This window comes from Xyrauchen texanus, chromosome 18, assembly GCF_025860055.1.
Source record: "Xyrauchen texanus isolate HMW12.3.18 chromosome 18, RBS_HiC_50CHRs, whole genome shotgun sequence".
NCBI lineage: Eukaryota > Metazoa > Chordata > Actinopteri > Cypriniformes > Catostomidae > Xyrauchen > Xyrauchen texanus.
In genome coordinates this window covers 6,925,659-6,943,357 of record NC_068293.1, presented here as the reverse complement: position 1 = coordinate 6,943,357, position 17,699 = coordinate 6,925,659, and the positions used below count along the sequence as shown (strand labels likewise).

At 38.8% G+C, this 17,699-nt stretch overlaps 1 protein-coding gene across 4 annotated transcripts in view; it reads right to left on the bottom strand.

Moving 5' to 3' along the window:
- Positions 1-10,379: 10,379 nt before the first annotated feature.
- The window catches only part of LOC127658759 (plakophilin-4-like), a 129,715-nt gene continuing 122,395 nt past the window's right edge, over positions 10,380-17,699 (bottom strand). For 2 of the 4 annotated variants that reach the window (XM_052148246.1, XM_052148249.1), the window contains 7 exons: positions 17,355-17,505; positions 17,004-17,196; positions 16,841-16,925; positions 16,639-16,756; positions 14,530-14,655; positions 14,234-14,307; positions 10,380-11,211 (listed from right to left, as the gene is read on the bottom strand). In XM_052148246.1, coding sequence (XP_052004206.1) covers positions 10,972-11,211; positions 14,234-14,307; positions 14,530-14,655; positions 16,639-16,756; positions 16,841-16,925; positions 17,004-17,196; positions 17,355-17,505 — 987 coding nt within the window. In that variant the 3' untranslated portion in view covers positions 10,380-10,971. The remainder of the gene's footprint in view (positions 11,212-14,233; positions 14,308-14,529; positions 14,656-16,638; positions 16,757-16,840; positions 16,926-17,003; positions 17,197-17,354; positions 17,506-17,699) is intronic. The other 2 variants (XM_052148248.1, XM_052148247.1) reach the window with 1 other exon arrangement.

Here is a 17,699-nt window from a genome sequence, read left to right as displayed (position 1 = left end):
ATTGACAAAAATGTTACATGAGTTTAAGAATGATTTTTTAATTATATTGAACCATCCAAATATTAAAATATTTTAAAGGGTTTGTTCACCCAAAAATGAAAATTCTCTCATCATTTACTCTCCCTCATGCCATCCCAGATGTGTGACATTTTTCTTCAGATTTTTAGAAGAATATTTAAGCTCTGTAGGTCCATACAATACAAGTGAATGGTGACCAAAACTCTGTTGACCAAAGCTCCAAAAAAAAAAAAAAACTCCTGTGGCTTAATCGATGTGTTCAGAAATAATATGATAGGTGTGGGTGAGAAACAGATACATATTTAAGTCCTTTATTTACTATACATTATCCTCCCTGCCCAGTAGGTGGCAACATGCATGAAGAATGTGAATCACCAGAACCTAAAGAAGAATTTGAAAGTGAAACTGGATATTTATGGTTATAATAACTTAAATATTGATATTTCTCATCCACACCTATTATATCACTTCTGAAGACATGGATTAAACCATTGGAGTTTTATGGGTTACTTTTATGCTGCTTTTTGTGCTTTTTGGAGCTTCAAAGTTCTGGTTACTATTCACTTGCATTGTATGGACCAACAGAGCTGAAATATTCTTCTATAATTCATAATTTGTGTTCAGCAGAAGAAAGAAAGTCATACACATCTGTGATGGCATGAGGGTGAGTAAATTATGAGATCATTTTCATTTTTGGGTGAACTATCCCTTTAATAAAATCAAGACAAGTTTAATTTATATTAGAATACATTTTGATTAAATTAATTATATGATATGCTGATTAATTAATCATGAATAATCACACATATCAATTTTACTGAGAAAAACCTCAGAATGAAGATAATTCAATGACATTATCATGGTAATTTGCAATCGAATTTCAGTTTGTCCATAAGCACAGCATTTTAGGATGTCCTGTCATGTTAAAAGTACTCCTGTGTCTGTCCAGCTGTTTGAACAGTTCCTCACTCATTGTGTGCTCTCGGTCAGTGCGGTTTGATGAAGCACTGTATACCTGTAGTAGCAGCAGGGACTGAACTGACTGTACACTCACAAAAACATGCTTGGCACTTCAAGCTTGAATCTTTCCAAAGGTATAAAAATTGGTATCACTTTAAAAAATTTTTTTTTTCATGTTCCCCCTATAGATATTATACTGACTATAGTAACTTTTACTATAACTAGTAACTTGCGTCAGACTCATAACACAACACAAATATGCATAACACTACAAAGTGCACTAATGTGCACTTCTACAACTAATGTACACTTTCAAGCCATCTACTACTATTTTAAAGAGAGTATTGCTATAAGCAAATAAGTTGAAGTCATTATTTTTATAGCAACTTTACATATTAATAGAGCAACATTAATATCTTGTTCAACTGTTAGATAACCATTTAGTCAAAAAATGTGTTGTGAATTAAACTTGCAAACCAATTTATTTTATATTTCATTTGAAATATAGGGCAAACGCAGGTACAGTGAGACACTTTTTACTATTCATCTCATTGCCAAACATTGTCTCACTTCATCTGTATTTGCTTCCTATATAAAATGTGAATAGAAAAAGGCAGATCAGTAGATCTGTCTGATCAGAGCTTTTTAATCTTTGAAGGCCCAAAAGGCAGTATAACAGTAATTGATATGATTCAAGTAGTTTAATCCATGTCTTCAGAAGTGATATGATAGGTGTGGGAGAGAAACAGATCAATATTTAAGTCTACAATGTAAATCTACACTTTCCCTTTCACATTCAGCCACTTATTGGTTGAGGCTGATAAAAGGTGGAGATTTATAGTTAAATAAGGGCTTCAATATCAGTCTGTTGCTCACCCACACATATATTGCTTCTGAAGACATGGATATTTATGAACAGGGTTTGGGGAGTAACGGAATACATGTATTTAAAGGGATTACGTATTTAAAATACAAAATATAAGTAACTGTATTCCACTACAGTTACAATTTAAATCAATGTAATTAGAATACAGTTACATTCATAAAGTATTTTGATTACTGAAGAGATTACTTTGAATTTTATTGTCATTTGTTTCATTTAATATTTAGTCCTTTCAGATGGAAAACATTTATACATATAAATGATGCGATCCAAAGTGCATTTGAACAGCGGTGAAACACTTTCTTATGATGTGTTACATTCATACGAGCTGACAGAACAGTACGTTTAAAGTAAGTTTAAAGTAAGTTTGGAGCAGAAGAAATAGAAATAAACCTTGTATAAATGGTCAGCTTTACGCTAAGCTGAAATGCTATTTATAGCCATTTTACATTCACATGTTACCAGACACCATCATATTTTTTTATCAAGAAATGTTCACGTTGGATCATCATTTCTTATTTCTAGTAAGACCTCTGATATTAGGATAAAAATCATATTCTTGATAATAATTTTTGTAGTTTTCCTGTACAAATATCTAAAAATCCATTAAATAAGATCAATTTGATTTATCTTGTTTTAGAAACAACACTGCATAAGATATTTAGGTTTTTCAGAGAATGTATTTTTAACATGTTTATTTTGTCTTACTGTACTGGCAAAATCAACCAGTGCTGAAGAAGTAATCCAAAGTATTTAGAATACATTACTCACCTTGAGCAATCTAACAGGAATATGTTATGGAATATGGAAAATGACATTTTACAGCATGTAATCTGTAGTGGAATACATTTCAATAGTAACCCTCCCAAACCTGTTTATGGATTATTTTTATGATGCCTTTTTCATCTTCTGATTTCTGGTCACCATTCACTTGCATTGTATGGACCTACAGAGCTGGAATATTCTTCTAAAAATCTTAATTTGTGTTCTGCTGAAGAAAGAAAGTCACACACATCTGGGATGGCATGAGGGTGAGTAAATCATGAGATCATTCTCATTTTTGGCTGAAATATGTCTTTAAGTAAAGCTGACAAGACACTTTTATTAGTTGAATCAGCTCAGTTCATTTAAGTTCCCTTGTTTTTTTGAGTAATATGAACATGGGAGGATTGAGTAAAACTGAGGGTAGTTAATGTAATTCTTTTTTAAGTGCAATAACTGAGGCTCGCTTGGGCAAAACATTCGGTGCTCTAGATGTTTTTTTTAATTATCGGAACTGCCCAGGATATGAAGCGGGAGTAATTAAGTTAATTATTAAGATGGTTGTTGCCCATCTATAATCAGAGCTAGTGATGCCAATTTCATGAATGAATCACTCTTTTGAGTCTGTTCTTTTCAATGAATTGCTCAAACGGCATGGCAAAGTGGTCTGAGTTAATTAGTGGTGCTTGCAAAGCATCACTATTGTAATCTCACATACTTATTATTAGTGGTGCTTGCAAAGCATCACTATTGTAATCTCACATACTTATTAGTGGTGCTTGCAAAGCATCACTATTGTAATCTCACATACTTATTAGTGGTGCTTGCAAAGCATCACTATTGTAATCTCACATACTTATTAGTGGTGCTTGCAAAGCATCACTATTGTAATCTCACATACTTATTATTATACTTTTTATTTTTATTTTTATTAGTGGTGCTTGCAAAGCATCACTATTGTAATCTCACATACTTATTTTTATTTTTATACTTTTTATTATTCTATCTCCGTACAAAACTTCGGCACCTAACTCGTCCCGCACCGTTTGGCGTAGACCCACGAATGAGGTGTCAAATCGAACGGCCTATTGAGGACACGTGTGCTATGACTTTTATAAGCGTATCGGGGTACGGTAATTGCCCCAGGGGCAAAAAAGCGGCCGAAAAATCCCATAGACTTAACATTGCGACAAACTTTGACGCGTCACAGCTCCGAGCGAGGATTTCGCAGAAACGTGTGATTTGCCACATTTGAAGAGGCTGGCAGGCTCTGTAAGAGCATACCTCAAAATGGGGTAAAAGTTGCACCCCTGGGGGCAGGAGCTGCCCAAAAATGCCCCAATTGACTTACAATGGTGTAGGACGGCCCATGAAATGAAATGGCATTGGGATTTGTATTCAACATAGCTCTGGATCACAGTGTCATAGAGACAATGGGGCGGGCTCATTTTACTCAGACGACCAATCAGTATCTCAGGATCATTTTGAATCTATCAAGCCACGCCCTAGCAACAATTTAGAGCACCTTAGCAACAAGTCCCATACACTTCTAATGAAAGACATCAAAGGGATATCTCCGGATAGAAGTTTCATAGAAACACAAGGGTGGTCTCGTTTCACTCGGGGCAGCAAACAGCCAATCATGAATCACCTCAACACTTCCTAGCCCCTCCCTAGCAACCATTGTCGAGCACCTTAGCAACCAAAATCCATAGAGGATATCTTCCATTCTGAATGTCACAGAGGCATGGGAGTTGGTTTATATCATTCATACTGACAAGCAGCCGTTGGAGATTAATGATTGGCAGCTGCCAAGCCACTCCTAGCAACTAAACAGAGTACCCTAGCAACCCTTTAGCAGTAACAATATCTCTGCACCAGAAAATCAGACAAACTTCTGGGTTGATTTATTTCAATCAGGATGGCAAGGACACTTCATTAGTATCACTAAGGTAACTGCCTAGCAACCAGATGGGGTTACCCTAGCAACCGAGTAACAAATCACATATCTCTGCATCAGAAAAACGTAGAGACTTCGGGTTGACTTATTTCAATCAGGATGGCAAGGACACTTGATTACTATCACTATGATTACTGCCTAGCAACCAGATGGGGTTACCCTAGCAACCGAGTAACAAATCACATATCTCTGCACCAGAAAATAGTACTGACTTCCGGGTTGATTTATTTCACTCAGGATGGCAAGGACACTTCATTACTATCACTATGGTAACTGCCTAGCAACCAGATGGGGTTACCCTAGCAACCGAGTAACAAATCACATATCTCTGCATCACAAAAACGTAGAGACTTCCGGGTTGACTTATTTCAATCAGGATGGCAAGGACACTTGATTACTATCACTATGATTACTGCCTAGCAACCACATGGGGTTACCCTAGCAACCGAGTAACAAATCACATATCTCTGCACCACAAAATAGTACTGACTTCGGGTTGATTTATTTCACTCAGGATGGCAAGGACACTTCATTACTATCACTATGGTAACTGCCTAGCAACCAGATGGGGTTACCCTAGCAACCCAGAAACACATCACATATCTCGGCACCAGAAAAGAGTACAGACTTCCAGGTTGATTTATTTCAACCAGGATGGCAAGGACACTTCATTAGTATCAATATGGTAACTGCCTAGCAACCACATGGGGTTACCCTAGCAACCGAGTAACAAATCACATATCTCTGCATCAGAAAAGCGTAGATACTTCTGGGTTGACTTATTTCAATCAGGATGGCAAGGACACTTGATTACTATCACTATGGTAACTGCCTAGCAACCAGATGGGGTTACCCTAGCAACCAAATAACAAATCACATATCTCTGCATCAGAAAAACGTAGAGACTTCGGGTTGACTTATTTCAATCAGGATGGCAAGGACACTTGATTACTATCACTATGATTACTGCCTAGCAACCAGATGGGGTTACCCTAGCAACCGAGTAACAAATCACATATCTCTGCACCACAAAATAGTACTGACTTCCGGGTTGATTTATTTCACTCAGGATGGCAAGGACACTTCATTACTATCACTATGGTAACTGCCTAGCAACCAGATGGGGTTACCCTAGCAACCGAGAAACACATCACATATCTCGGCACCAGAAAAGAGTACAGACTTCCAGGTTGATTTATTTCAACCAGGATGGCAAGGACACTTCATTACTATCAATATGGTAACTGCCTAGCAACCACATGGGGTTACCCTAGCAACCGAGTAACAAATCACATATCTCTGCATCAGAAAACGTACATACTTCTGGGTTGACTTATTTCAATCAGGATGGCAAGGACACTTGATTACTATCACTATGGTAACTGCCTAGCAACCAGATGGGGTTACCCTAGCAACCGAGTAACAAATCACATATCTCTGCACCAGAAAATAGTACTGACTTCCAGGTTGATTTATTTCACTCAGGATCGCAAGGACACTTGATTACTATCACTATGGTAACTGCCTAGCAACCAGATGGGGTTACCCTAGCAACCGAGAAACAATTCACAGATCTCGGCACCAGAAAAGAGTACAGACTTCGGGTTGATTTATTTCAACCAGGATGGCAAGGACACTTCATTAGTATCAATATGGTAACTGCCTAGCAACCAGATGGGGTTACCCTAGCAACCAATTAACAAATCACATATCTCTGCATCAGAAAAACGTAGAGACTTCTGGGTTGGTTTATTTCACTCAGGATGGCAAGGACACTTCATAAGTATCACTATGGTAACTTCCTAGCAACAAGGAGGGGTTACCCTAGCAACCAAATAACAAATCACATATCTCTGGATCAGAACATCGTAGAGACTTCCTGGTTGACTGATTTTACTCTGGATAGCAAGGAGACTTGATAAGTATCACTATGGTAACTGCCTAGCAACCACATGGGGTTACCCTAGCAACCGAGTAACAAATCACATATCTCTGCACCAGAAAATAGTACAGACTTCCGGGTTGACTTATTTCAATAAGGATGGCAATGAGACTTCATTACTATCACTATGGTAACTGCCTAGCAACCAGATGGGTTTACCCTAGCAACCGAGTAACAAATCACATATCTCTGCATCAGAAAAACGTAGAGACTTCTGGGTTGATTTATTTATGACCATAATTTTTGTTCTTTTCAAGCATGCTATTTCACGAGTTTTGCCACGGCAAGCACCACTCACATTTTCTTCAGGAAATGTACCTATCTAGTTATTTTTATTTTTATATCTCCGTACAAAAGTTCGGCACCTAACTCGTCCCGCACCGTTTGGCGTAGACCCACGAATGAGGTATCAAATCGAACGGCCTATTGAGGACACGTGTGCTATGACTTTTGTAAGCGATCGGGGGTACGGTATTTGCCCCAGGGGCAAAAAAGCGGCCGCAAAATCCCATAGACTTCACATTGCGAGAAACTTTGACACATCACAGCTCCGAGCGAGGATTTCGCAGAAACGTGTGATTTGCTACATTTGAAGAGGCTGGCAGGATCTGTAAGAGCATGCCTCAATATGGGGTAAAAGTTGCACCCCTGGGGGGCAGGAGCAGCCCAAAGTTGCCCCCATTGACTTACAATGGTGTAGGACGGACCATGAAATAGGGATTTTTTATTGAACATAGCTCTGGATCACAGTGTCGTAGAGACAAGGGGGTGGGCTCATTTTACTCAGACGACCAATCAGTCTCTCGGGATCATTGTGAGGCTATCAAGCCACGCCCTAACAACAATTTAAAGCACCTTAGCAACAAGTCCCATAGACTTCTAATGAAAGACATCAAAGGGATATCTCCGGATAGAAGCGTCATAGAAACACAAGGGTGGTCTCGTTTGACTCGGGGCAGCAAACAGCCAATCATGAATCACCTCAACACTTCCTAGCCCCTCCCTAGCAACCATTGTCGAGCACCTTAGCAACCAAAATCCATAGAGGCATATCTTCGATTCTGAATGTCACAGAGGCATGGGAGTTGGTTTATATCACTCATACTGACAAGCAGCCTTTGAAGTTTCACGATTGGCAGCTGCCAAGCCACTCCCTAGCAACTAAACAGAGTACACTAGCAACCGTTTAGCTACAACTATATCTCTGCACCAGAAAATCAGAGAGACTTCTGGGTTGATTTATTCCAATCAGGATGGCAAGGACACTTCGTAAGTATCACTACGGTAACTGCCTATCAACCACATGGGGTTACCCTAGCAACAGAGTAACAAATCACATATCTCTGCATCGAAAAACGTAGAGACTTCCGGGTTGACTTATTTCGCTCTGGATGGAAAGGAGCCGCGTATTGTATTACCTTGGTAACTGCATAGCAACCACACGGGCTTACCCTAGCAACCGAGTAACAAATCACATATTTCTGCACCAGAAAATCGTACAGAATTCCGGGTTGATTTATTTACGACCGTGATTTTTGTTCTTTTCGAGTTACAGCATGCTGTTTGACGAGTTTCGCCACGGCAAGCACCACTCACATTTTCTTCAGGAAATGTACCCATCTAGTTATTTTTATTTTTATATCTCCGTACAAAACTTCGGCACCTAACTCGTCCCGCACCGTTTGGCGTAGACCCACGAATGAGGTGTCAAATCGAACGGCCTATTGATGACACGTGTGCTATGACTTTTATAAGCGATCAGGGGTACGGTATTTGCCCCAGGGGCAAAAAACCGGCCGAAAAATCCCATAGACTTAACATTGCGACAAACTTTGACGCGTCACAGCTCCCATCAAGGATTTCACAGAAACTTGTGATTTGCCACATTTGAAGAGGCTGGCAGGCTCTGTAAGGGCATACCTCAATATGGGGTAAAAGTTGCACCCCTAGGGGGCAGGAGCTGCCCAAAAATGCCCCAATTGACTTATAATGGTGTAGGACGGCCCATGAAATGAAATGGCATAGGAATTTTGTATTGAACATAGCTCTGGATCACAGTGTCATAGAGACGAAAGGGCGGGCTCATTTTACTCAGACGACCAATCAGTCTCTCAGGATCATTTTCAATCTATCAAGCCACGCCCTAGCAACAATTTAGAGCACCTTAGCAACAAGTCCCATAGACTTCTAATGAAAGACATCAAAGGGATATCTCCGGATAAACGTGTCATAGAAACACAAGGGTGGTCTCGTTTGACTCGGGGCAGCAAACAGCCAATCATGAATCACCTCAACACTTCCTAGCCCCTCCCTAGCAACCATTGTCGAACACCTTAGCAACCAAAATCCATAGAGGGATATCTTCCATTCTGAATGTCACAGAGGCATGGGAGTTGGTTTATATCATTCATACTGACAAGCAGCCTTTGGAGTTTCATGATTGGCAGCTGCCAAGCCACTCCCTAGCAACTAAACAGAGTACCCTAGCAACCGTTTAGCAATAACTATATCTCTGCACCAGAAAATCAGAGAGACTTCTGGGTTGATTTATTTCAATCAGGATGGCAAGGATACTTGATAAGTATCACTATGGTAACTGCCTAGCAACCACATGGGGTTACCCTAGCAACAGAGTAACAAATCATATATCTCTGCATCAGAAAAACGTAGAGACTTCCGGGTTGACTTATTTCAATCAGGATGGCAAGGAGACTTGATTAGTATCACTATGGTAACTGCCTAGCAACCAGATGGGGTTACCCTAGCAACCGATTAACAAATCACATATCTCTGCATCAGAAAAACGTAGAGACTTCCGGGCTGACTTATTTCAATCAGGATAGCAAGGAGACTTCAATAGTATCACTATGGTAACTGCCTAGCAACCAGATGGGGTTACCCTAGCAACCGAGTAACAAATCACATATCTCTGCCCCAGAAAATAGTACAGACTTCCGGGTTGACTTATTTCAATCAGGATGGCAAGGAGACTTCATTAGTATCACTATAGTAACTGCCTAGCAACCACATGGGGTTACCCTAGCAACCGAGTACCAAATCACATATCTCTGCACCAGAAAATAGTAGAGACTTCCGGGTTGACTTATTTCACTCAGGATGTAAAGGAGCCATGTATTGTATTACCTTGGTAACTGCATAGCAACCAGATGGGGTTACCCTAGCAACCGAGTAACAAATCACATATCTCTGCACCAGAAAATAGTACAGAGTTCTGGGTTGATTTATTTCAATCAGAATGGCAAGGAGACTTGATTAGTATCACTATGGTAACTGCCTAGCAACTAGACGGGGTTACCCTAGCAACCGAGTAACAAATCACATATCTTAGCACCAGAAAATAGTACAGACTTCGGGTTGACTTATTTCACTCAGGATGGAAAGGAGCCATGTATTGTATTACCTTGGTAACTGCATAGCAACCACATGGCCTTACCCTAGCAACCGAATAACAAATCACATATTTCTGCACCAGAAAATCGTACAGACTTCTGGGTTGATTTATTTATGACCATAATTTTTGTTCTTTTCAAGTTATAACATGCTATTTCATGAGTTTTGCCACGGCAAGCACCACTCACATTTTCTTCAGGAAATGTACATTCTAGTTTGGTACTTAATGTTCTCAAATCCTGGAGACGCCCCAGGTGCAATATAGAAGAAAAATGACTTTATAACTGTTATTGAAATCATCATGTAAATGACAAAAAAAGTCCAACCTTTGAAAAACGTAATGCAAAATATATTTTCTACCTTTCTTTGGGCTGAAAAGTGACCTGGACGTGTTTCTGTGAGATTCACCCTCAAAAACCACAATCAGTCCTCAAAATAACACAACAGTCATTTATATTTATATATATAAAACACAAGAGTAATTTTATTACTGCAGCGTTCATGTCATGACACCCTCACCATATATTCATTTAAGTCTATTTGCTTTAACACTGGAGCAGTAAAGCATGTGACATTTTATTTTTGTATCTACAATAAAATGAAAGATATGTACAAGAATCCATAACATTCACAATCTCAACAACAGGTATCAATACATGTTCCCTCTGTACAGACTAACAGCATTCATATTCATCCAAATCATAATTATTATTTATTCATTGTTTAACAGATTCTAGTTCATGTGACCCACGTACAAACACATTTCCCTGTCTGTTTCTCAAACCCGAACCCTTCAGCACATCACCTATCCCCATCACAGCTACGGTTTTCAAAAGAATTGTTCCTCTAATGTCTACACAACATTCCCAAACCCTCCATACACATGTCTTCATCCATTTCCGGCTCACATTAAAAACACATTCTGTCTCCTTTTTGGCTCGACATTCTCAGTCATGTCTTTCTATGTGTTGCTCCATGACTGGCTTCTCTTTAAAAACAGTGTTCAGAAAGTCTGTTTGTGTGCAGATGTTGTCTCTACACCCATGAGTCCGGGGATGTTGGGTAATGATCAGTGCAGAACAAGGGTCTCCTGGTGGACGAGTAGAAGTCCACATAGTTACTGGTGGTTTTGAAGCCCTGTGGCTGGCTGTAATCGGCGGGAGAATAGCGCACCGTCTCGTCCAGGTACGAGTCCTCGTAAGCTTGCGGTGACTGCAGGTATGTGCGGTAGGTGTCGTAGTTTCTGCGGCTCCTTTCATCTGTGTAATACACCTGCTGCTCACACACAAAAATAAATGCACTTTAGATAAGCAATCAGGATTTTATTTACAAATGGATATTGAATTTACTATTTACATCATTCTGTTGCAAACCTGAGTGAGCTGCCTGACTGTCTACATTGCAAGGTTGTGCGCCATTCAGGATAGAATTGACCCTTCACTAAGCCCGGCTTAAATTTGACCAATCCTATCTTAGCAACTGTTGCCAATTTTCAATTTTCATCTGAAATGCATTTGCTTTTCTGATGAGACTCTACGGGAGTCATGAGTTTTGAGTAGTTTTAAGTGACATTTTACAGAAAGTATCCAAATATATATATATATATATATATATATATATATATATATATATATATATATATATACATACAGTTGAAGGCAAAATTATTAGCCCCTATGAAATATTTAGTTATTTTTCAAATAATTTCCAAGTGCTGTTTAATGGAGCAAAGATCTTTTTCAACATAGCATTTCTAAACATAATAGTTCATTTAGGCAACTTCGAGTGTTTATAATACAAATAGAAACAAAATTGTAACCAAGAATAAAAAAAAAAAATCTACAGGTAAAAATGATTAGCCCTCTGAGGTTTATAGTCAATAGTGTATCCCTTTTGCTTGATAACAGCCTTTAGTCGTTTGTTGTAGTTCTCAACCAGTTTTAGGCATTTCTCCTGAGGTGTTGCAGCCCATTCCTCCTTAGCAAATCTCTCAAGCTCCTCCAGATTTGTTGATCTCCTGGCATGGACTCTAGTCTTCAGTGTGGCCCACAGATTTTCTATGGGATTCAAGTCTGGGCTTTGTGCAGGCCAGTCAAGGACGTTCACTTTGCTTGTTTGGAGGTAGTTCTTCACCAGAAGTGAGGTATGCTTTGGGTCGTTATCATGCTGGAAGACTAAATGTCGACCCAAACCAAGTATTGTTGCAGATTGCCTGAGGTTGTCTTTCAAAATCTTCTCGTAGATTTCCTTCAACCCTGATGAGATTCCCAGTTCCAGACACACTGAAACATCCCCACAGCATTATACTTCCACCGCCATGTTTCACTGTGGGAACGGTGTTCTTTGGGTTGAGCGCCTCTTCCTTCTATCTCCAAACATAGGCAACATCTCTATGGCCAAAGAGCTTTAGTTTGGTCTCATCTGACCAAAGGACACATTTCCAGTATGCATAATTTTTCTCTAGGTTGTCCTTGGCAAACTTCAGTCTAGCTTGGAGGTGTCTCTTCTTCAGAAGTGGAGTTTTTCTTGGTCTGCAACCTCGCAGTCCATTCCTGTGCAGGGCTGTAGTGACTGTCTTCATTGAGACATCAATCCCAGACTCGGCTAAATCATTCACTAGTGTCTTGGCAGTTGTTCTTGGGACTTTAGAAACCTCTCTCACCAGTTATCTTTCCAAGGTTTTGAAATCCTTCTCTTCCTGTCTCTGCCAGTCTTGTTATCCACTGTGTGGGTCTCTTCAAACTTCTTGATAGTAGTTCTCAAGGCAGTTCTTGACACCTGAAAGCGCTTTGATAAACGTGTATATCCTTCTTCTGCTTTGTGAGCATTAACGACTCTTTTTCTCAAGTCTAAACTAATTTATTTTGTCTTTGCCATGATGACAGTTTTATATCACTTCACTAGTTGTTTTGCAAGATACTAATCCTCAGTTTGAAGTGCAACTTAAAGGCTTGGGGGATTAATTTGGTTAATTAGGCAAGTCATTGGATAACATTGGTTGGTTCGGTAGCCAATCAAACAGATAATTTCTTAAGGGGGCTAATAATATTGACCTTAGCAGTTTAAAAAAATGTTAAATACTTATTGTATTCCAGGGAAATTGAAATAAATAAGGCTTTCTCCAGAGGAAAAATATGACAAGAAATACTGTGTTAAAATCCCCTTCCTCTGTTAAACATCACTTGGGAAATATTTGAAAAAGAATTTAAATTTCATAGGGGGGCTAATAATTTTGTCTAATATATATATACACACTGGTGGCCAAAAGTTTGGAATAATGTATAGATTTAGCTGTTTCGGCAGAAAATTGGTACTTTAATTCATCAAAGTGGCATTCAACTGATCAAAGTATAGTCAGGACATTACTGATGTAAAAAACAGCACCATCACTATTTGAAAAAAGTAATTTTTAATAAAATCTAGACAGGTCCCATTTCCAGCAGCCATCACTCCAACACCTTATCCTTGAGTAATCATGATAAATTGATCATTTGATACTAGAAAATCACTTGCAATTATATCAAACACAGTTTAAAGCTATTTGGTTCATTAAATGAAGCTTTACATTGTCTTTGTGTTTGTTTTTGTGTTGCCACAGAATGCAATAGACTGGCATGTCTTAAGGTCAATATTAGGTCAAAAATGGCAAACCTGTTGTCTTCAATTCAAGGTTTTAGATGTCACAGGAAGATGTTGTGAAGCAGTCATTTTTCATTGTCTTTGCTTGGTATAATAACACTTGTTGAATTTGTGCTTATCGGACAAATTCAGAATGACCATTGAGAAACACGCAACTAAGATTATTCAATAATCCAAACCAAATTGAATAAAAAAAAAAAAAAATTATTCTTAAAGTCTAAGATGCAATGACAGGAAAAGCTTAACTGAAGAACGGTATCAAATATCCATGATGGCACACAAAAAGAGAAAATCAGTGAATATTAGCACACTAAGACACAAAAGAAAAAGGGCAACATTTTCAGTGCTTTTGCACATAAAGTTTTCACTGTTTTGTTGTGCAGTTTTTGTTTTGTTTGTGACAATCAGGGCGGTTTCTAGGCATAGGTGACATAGGCAGTCGCCACGCACGCCAATAGGGATCTTGCCGCAACGTATTCTGAGACTACATTCTTCATGATGGATATATGCAATGCTTCATTAGAATTGGTCTTTAATGAGGTGTCTTAGATGGCAGCATATTTGGAACAACATTCCCAGAGAGAGTGAATCTATGATGCCTAAAAATGCAGTCTAGGAGGCAGCTCACTAAGGTCTCTGTTGGAGTTGAATGTTTCACCTGTCCTCGTCTGGAGCCCTCTCTGCTGGGGGAAGTGTACGGACCCATGTTAAACTGAGGCACTTTTGCAGACCCTTAAAAAACATCATCATCTGGTTAGGTGGGTTTAACCATTAGTTAATTATCAGGTTGAGGAACTAGTGTCCAGTTTAATGAACAGTTTAAATTTGCCCACTGGATTATACTCAAACAAACAACAGTGAACTTTCAACAGAAAATCACTTTTAATACTATCTAACCCATAATGAGCTATAAAGACCCATGACATCGGCGATGTGTCCAGGAAGTTCTCATACCTGTATTTTTATTGATGCCGTTCTCTCCTTGGTAATTATAAAATTGCATAGGCGATTGAGTCTTCTGATTATCAGCGTGTTGTTCTTTAATGCCCAGCACTGCAGGAGATGACGTTGTGCTGCCCACTGCAAAAACACATCACAGTTGCTAATGTCAATCCAAAAACACTCACCTAATTCTGAAAACGTAATGTTAGTCCAACATGGTTAACCTAATATTGAGCTATTGTCAATTCAACAAGATCCATCAATATTCACATGCACAACTTTAAACTTGAACTACACAACTGCAATATGTCACTCCTTTACTGCTCGGGAAAGAAAGAAAAAGAAACCATAAAAAATGGGTAACATGTCTCAAATTGAAATCAACCAACAGTTCAAATGATTTCTAATCAAATATAAAAAGCTTAAAATCGTAGTTTGGTAAAAAGAAAAATGAAAAGTCTATTTTTAATGTAATTTATCACATACATTACTGATATACTGTGTATGGGGATTTTAAAACACTAGTTGGCAACTTGGTAATCAATAGTAGCTGTGGTGGTACTGAATACTTAATATCTTTGCATAAGCATGGTCCATAATGGTTTCATCGAAGTTACAAAGCACCGTAGTTATATACATACAATAACGTTGTATACTGTAAATGCCTTTATAATAGCCAAGTAAATAAAAAATTAAATAGCCTACATTACTGTAAATGTCAAAAATATCTTTCTTCCACTAAACACAGCAGTACATTCTGGCCACTTATTTGAAGTTTAATCAGGTATTGTCCTCTAGTGTTATGTTATCAAAATTCATCATATTTCAGGCATTGGAGAAATTAATCAATGATGATCAATAACCTTAAATTCAGTCTAACAAGACAATGCTCTATACACGGGTGGGTGATTCTTCTTCTTCCGGCTGCTCCCGTTAGGAGTCACCACAACGGATCATCCGTTGCATATTTTGACTCGACACAGATTTTAACGCCGGATGCCCTTCCTGACGCAACCCCCAGTGGCTGGGGGACTATCACTCAGACCTATGGGGCAATCTAGAGTCTCCAATTCACTTAACCTGCATACATTTGGACTTGTGGGGGAAACTGGAGAACCCGGAGGAAACCCAGGCGAACACGGGGAGAACATGTACACTGGTGCGTGATTAATGGCAATAAATATTTCTATTAATGGTATGAAACCGTGTTTTGCGTTATTTTTATTAAATATAGCCTAATTGTTTGTCCTTATGACAATGGGATTACTTAACGTTTTAGTCTATATTTGTGATAAATTTGCATCACATGAGGCACTATTCGTCTCTATGTAAAACAACTCATGAACACATGAAGACACGTCGACCCGATATCATTTTAGTGTCGTGATTGTGTTTCACATTTTGGGATTTTCTGCTTGCTAGATTAACTTGTGCACTTGTGCTTTTTTAATGATGTATCCTGATTGAGGCACACCGTTGAAAATGTTCTTCATCTTGAATGACAGCACTGTAATGCAAGCCCTTTCATCATTTAATCACATGCAGAATATGACCATGCAGATAACTGTACTACAAAAAATGCTAATTCTGGATATAAACAGTGGAATTACTATTTCACTAGTTCACTAGTGATTTCTGTAATGTGATCATGACAAGTATGGAAGCCTTTTAGATATCTTTAATAACTCAAATTACGTAATTTGATCTAAAATCAATTTCCAGATAATTAAAATACCAAATCTAAAATTTTTAAATAAATGTACAAATATATATATAAAAACATAATTTTTACTACCGGTTGTTGTCATTTAATTGTTAATATCAGAAATTGACATTTATACTAGTAACAATGGAATTATTGTTATAAAAACTCAACTATAGAATTTCAACTATAGTAAGAAAATAATTTTAGACATCAGTAATTGACTAAAAATACAAACAGAAACCAGTGAAAATGCAGTTTAAGGTATCCGAAAATAACAGCTTTTAAAATGTGAAATTCTATATTGATTTCAAGAATTAACATTTTTACTAGTTCAAACCTAATTAATGATATCAGATATCAGCATTTTCACTAGTAGTAAGAGCACTTGAGAGTGTTTGTTGAGGTGTGAATATAACCTGTGTGAGACACGGGTGACATCTGTAGTGCTGTTGATGGTAGTGTGGGCTGTGACTTGAAGCGCTCTCGCTCTAGAGTCGACACAGGAGTCAAGAAGTGATTCTGATTCCAGCCGTCCTGCCCAAACACATGAACACATAACATGAATACACACACACACTGACACTAGAGCAGTTGTAGTGTCAGTGTGCTGTTCCTCACCTTCTTATAGATAGTGCGCAGGTCTCTATACTGCCACAGTGTGTTCAGCACCTGAGCTGCGGCCTTCACCACCTTCACAGTGTACCTGCAGGATAATGCATAATGGATAAATGCAACATGGATAAATGTAAGTGTGTTAAGCTTTATTTCTGCTGTTTCTCACCTCTCTCCTCTGCCCTTGGTGATGTTGACGAGTTTCTCGATGCCGCCCGTGTCTGCCAGGGCTTTCGCGTTCTCCATGTTCCTGCTGGTCACCTCGTGCAGCGTGCAGCAGATGGCCGCCACAGTGTCATCAGACAGCAGTGTGGTGTTTCCCCCTGGCAACCGGTTCACCAGATCCCGCATGGCATATTTCCCTGAGACACCATTCACATTCAACCACCGTTCACCGACTCTCATTTTCAATATTGGTAATCATGAAACTCTGTGTAAATACACTCTAGGGGGGATTATGAACATGACGGGCATATGAGAGGATATTATTTTGAGTTGATCCTGGAGGTGGTGCTCTTACCGATCAGTTCTTTATTCCTGACATCCAGAGCCATGTTTCTGAGAGCTGTGGCGATGGCGCACACCACTCTGTCATTGTCCATGCGCAGTAACTCCACCAGGATGGGCAAACCCTTCTCCTTCCGCACCGCTGCGCGAATATATGCCGCAAACTACAGACACACACACGGTACAGGTTAAGGGTTTATTGATTAATTAATTTGCACTGTTCATGTGAATATGATAATAACAGACATTAAAGGAAAGTTCTGGGTTCAATATGAATTAAGATCCTTTGACAGCATCTGTGACATGCTATCCGAGAAACTTAAAGACTTAGAGTCAAAATGAAATACAAAGTCCGTAA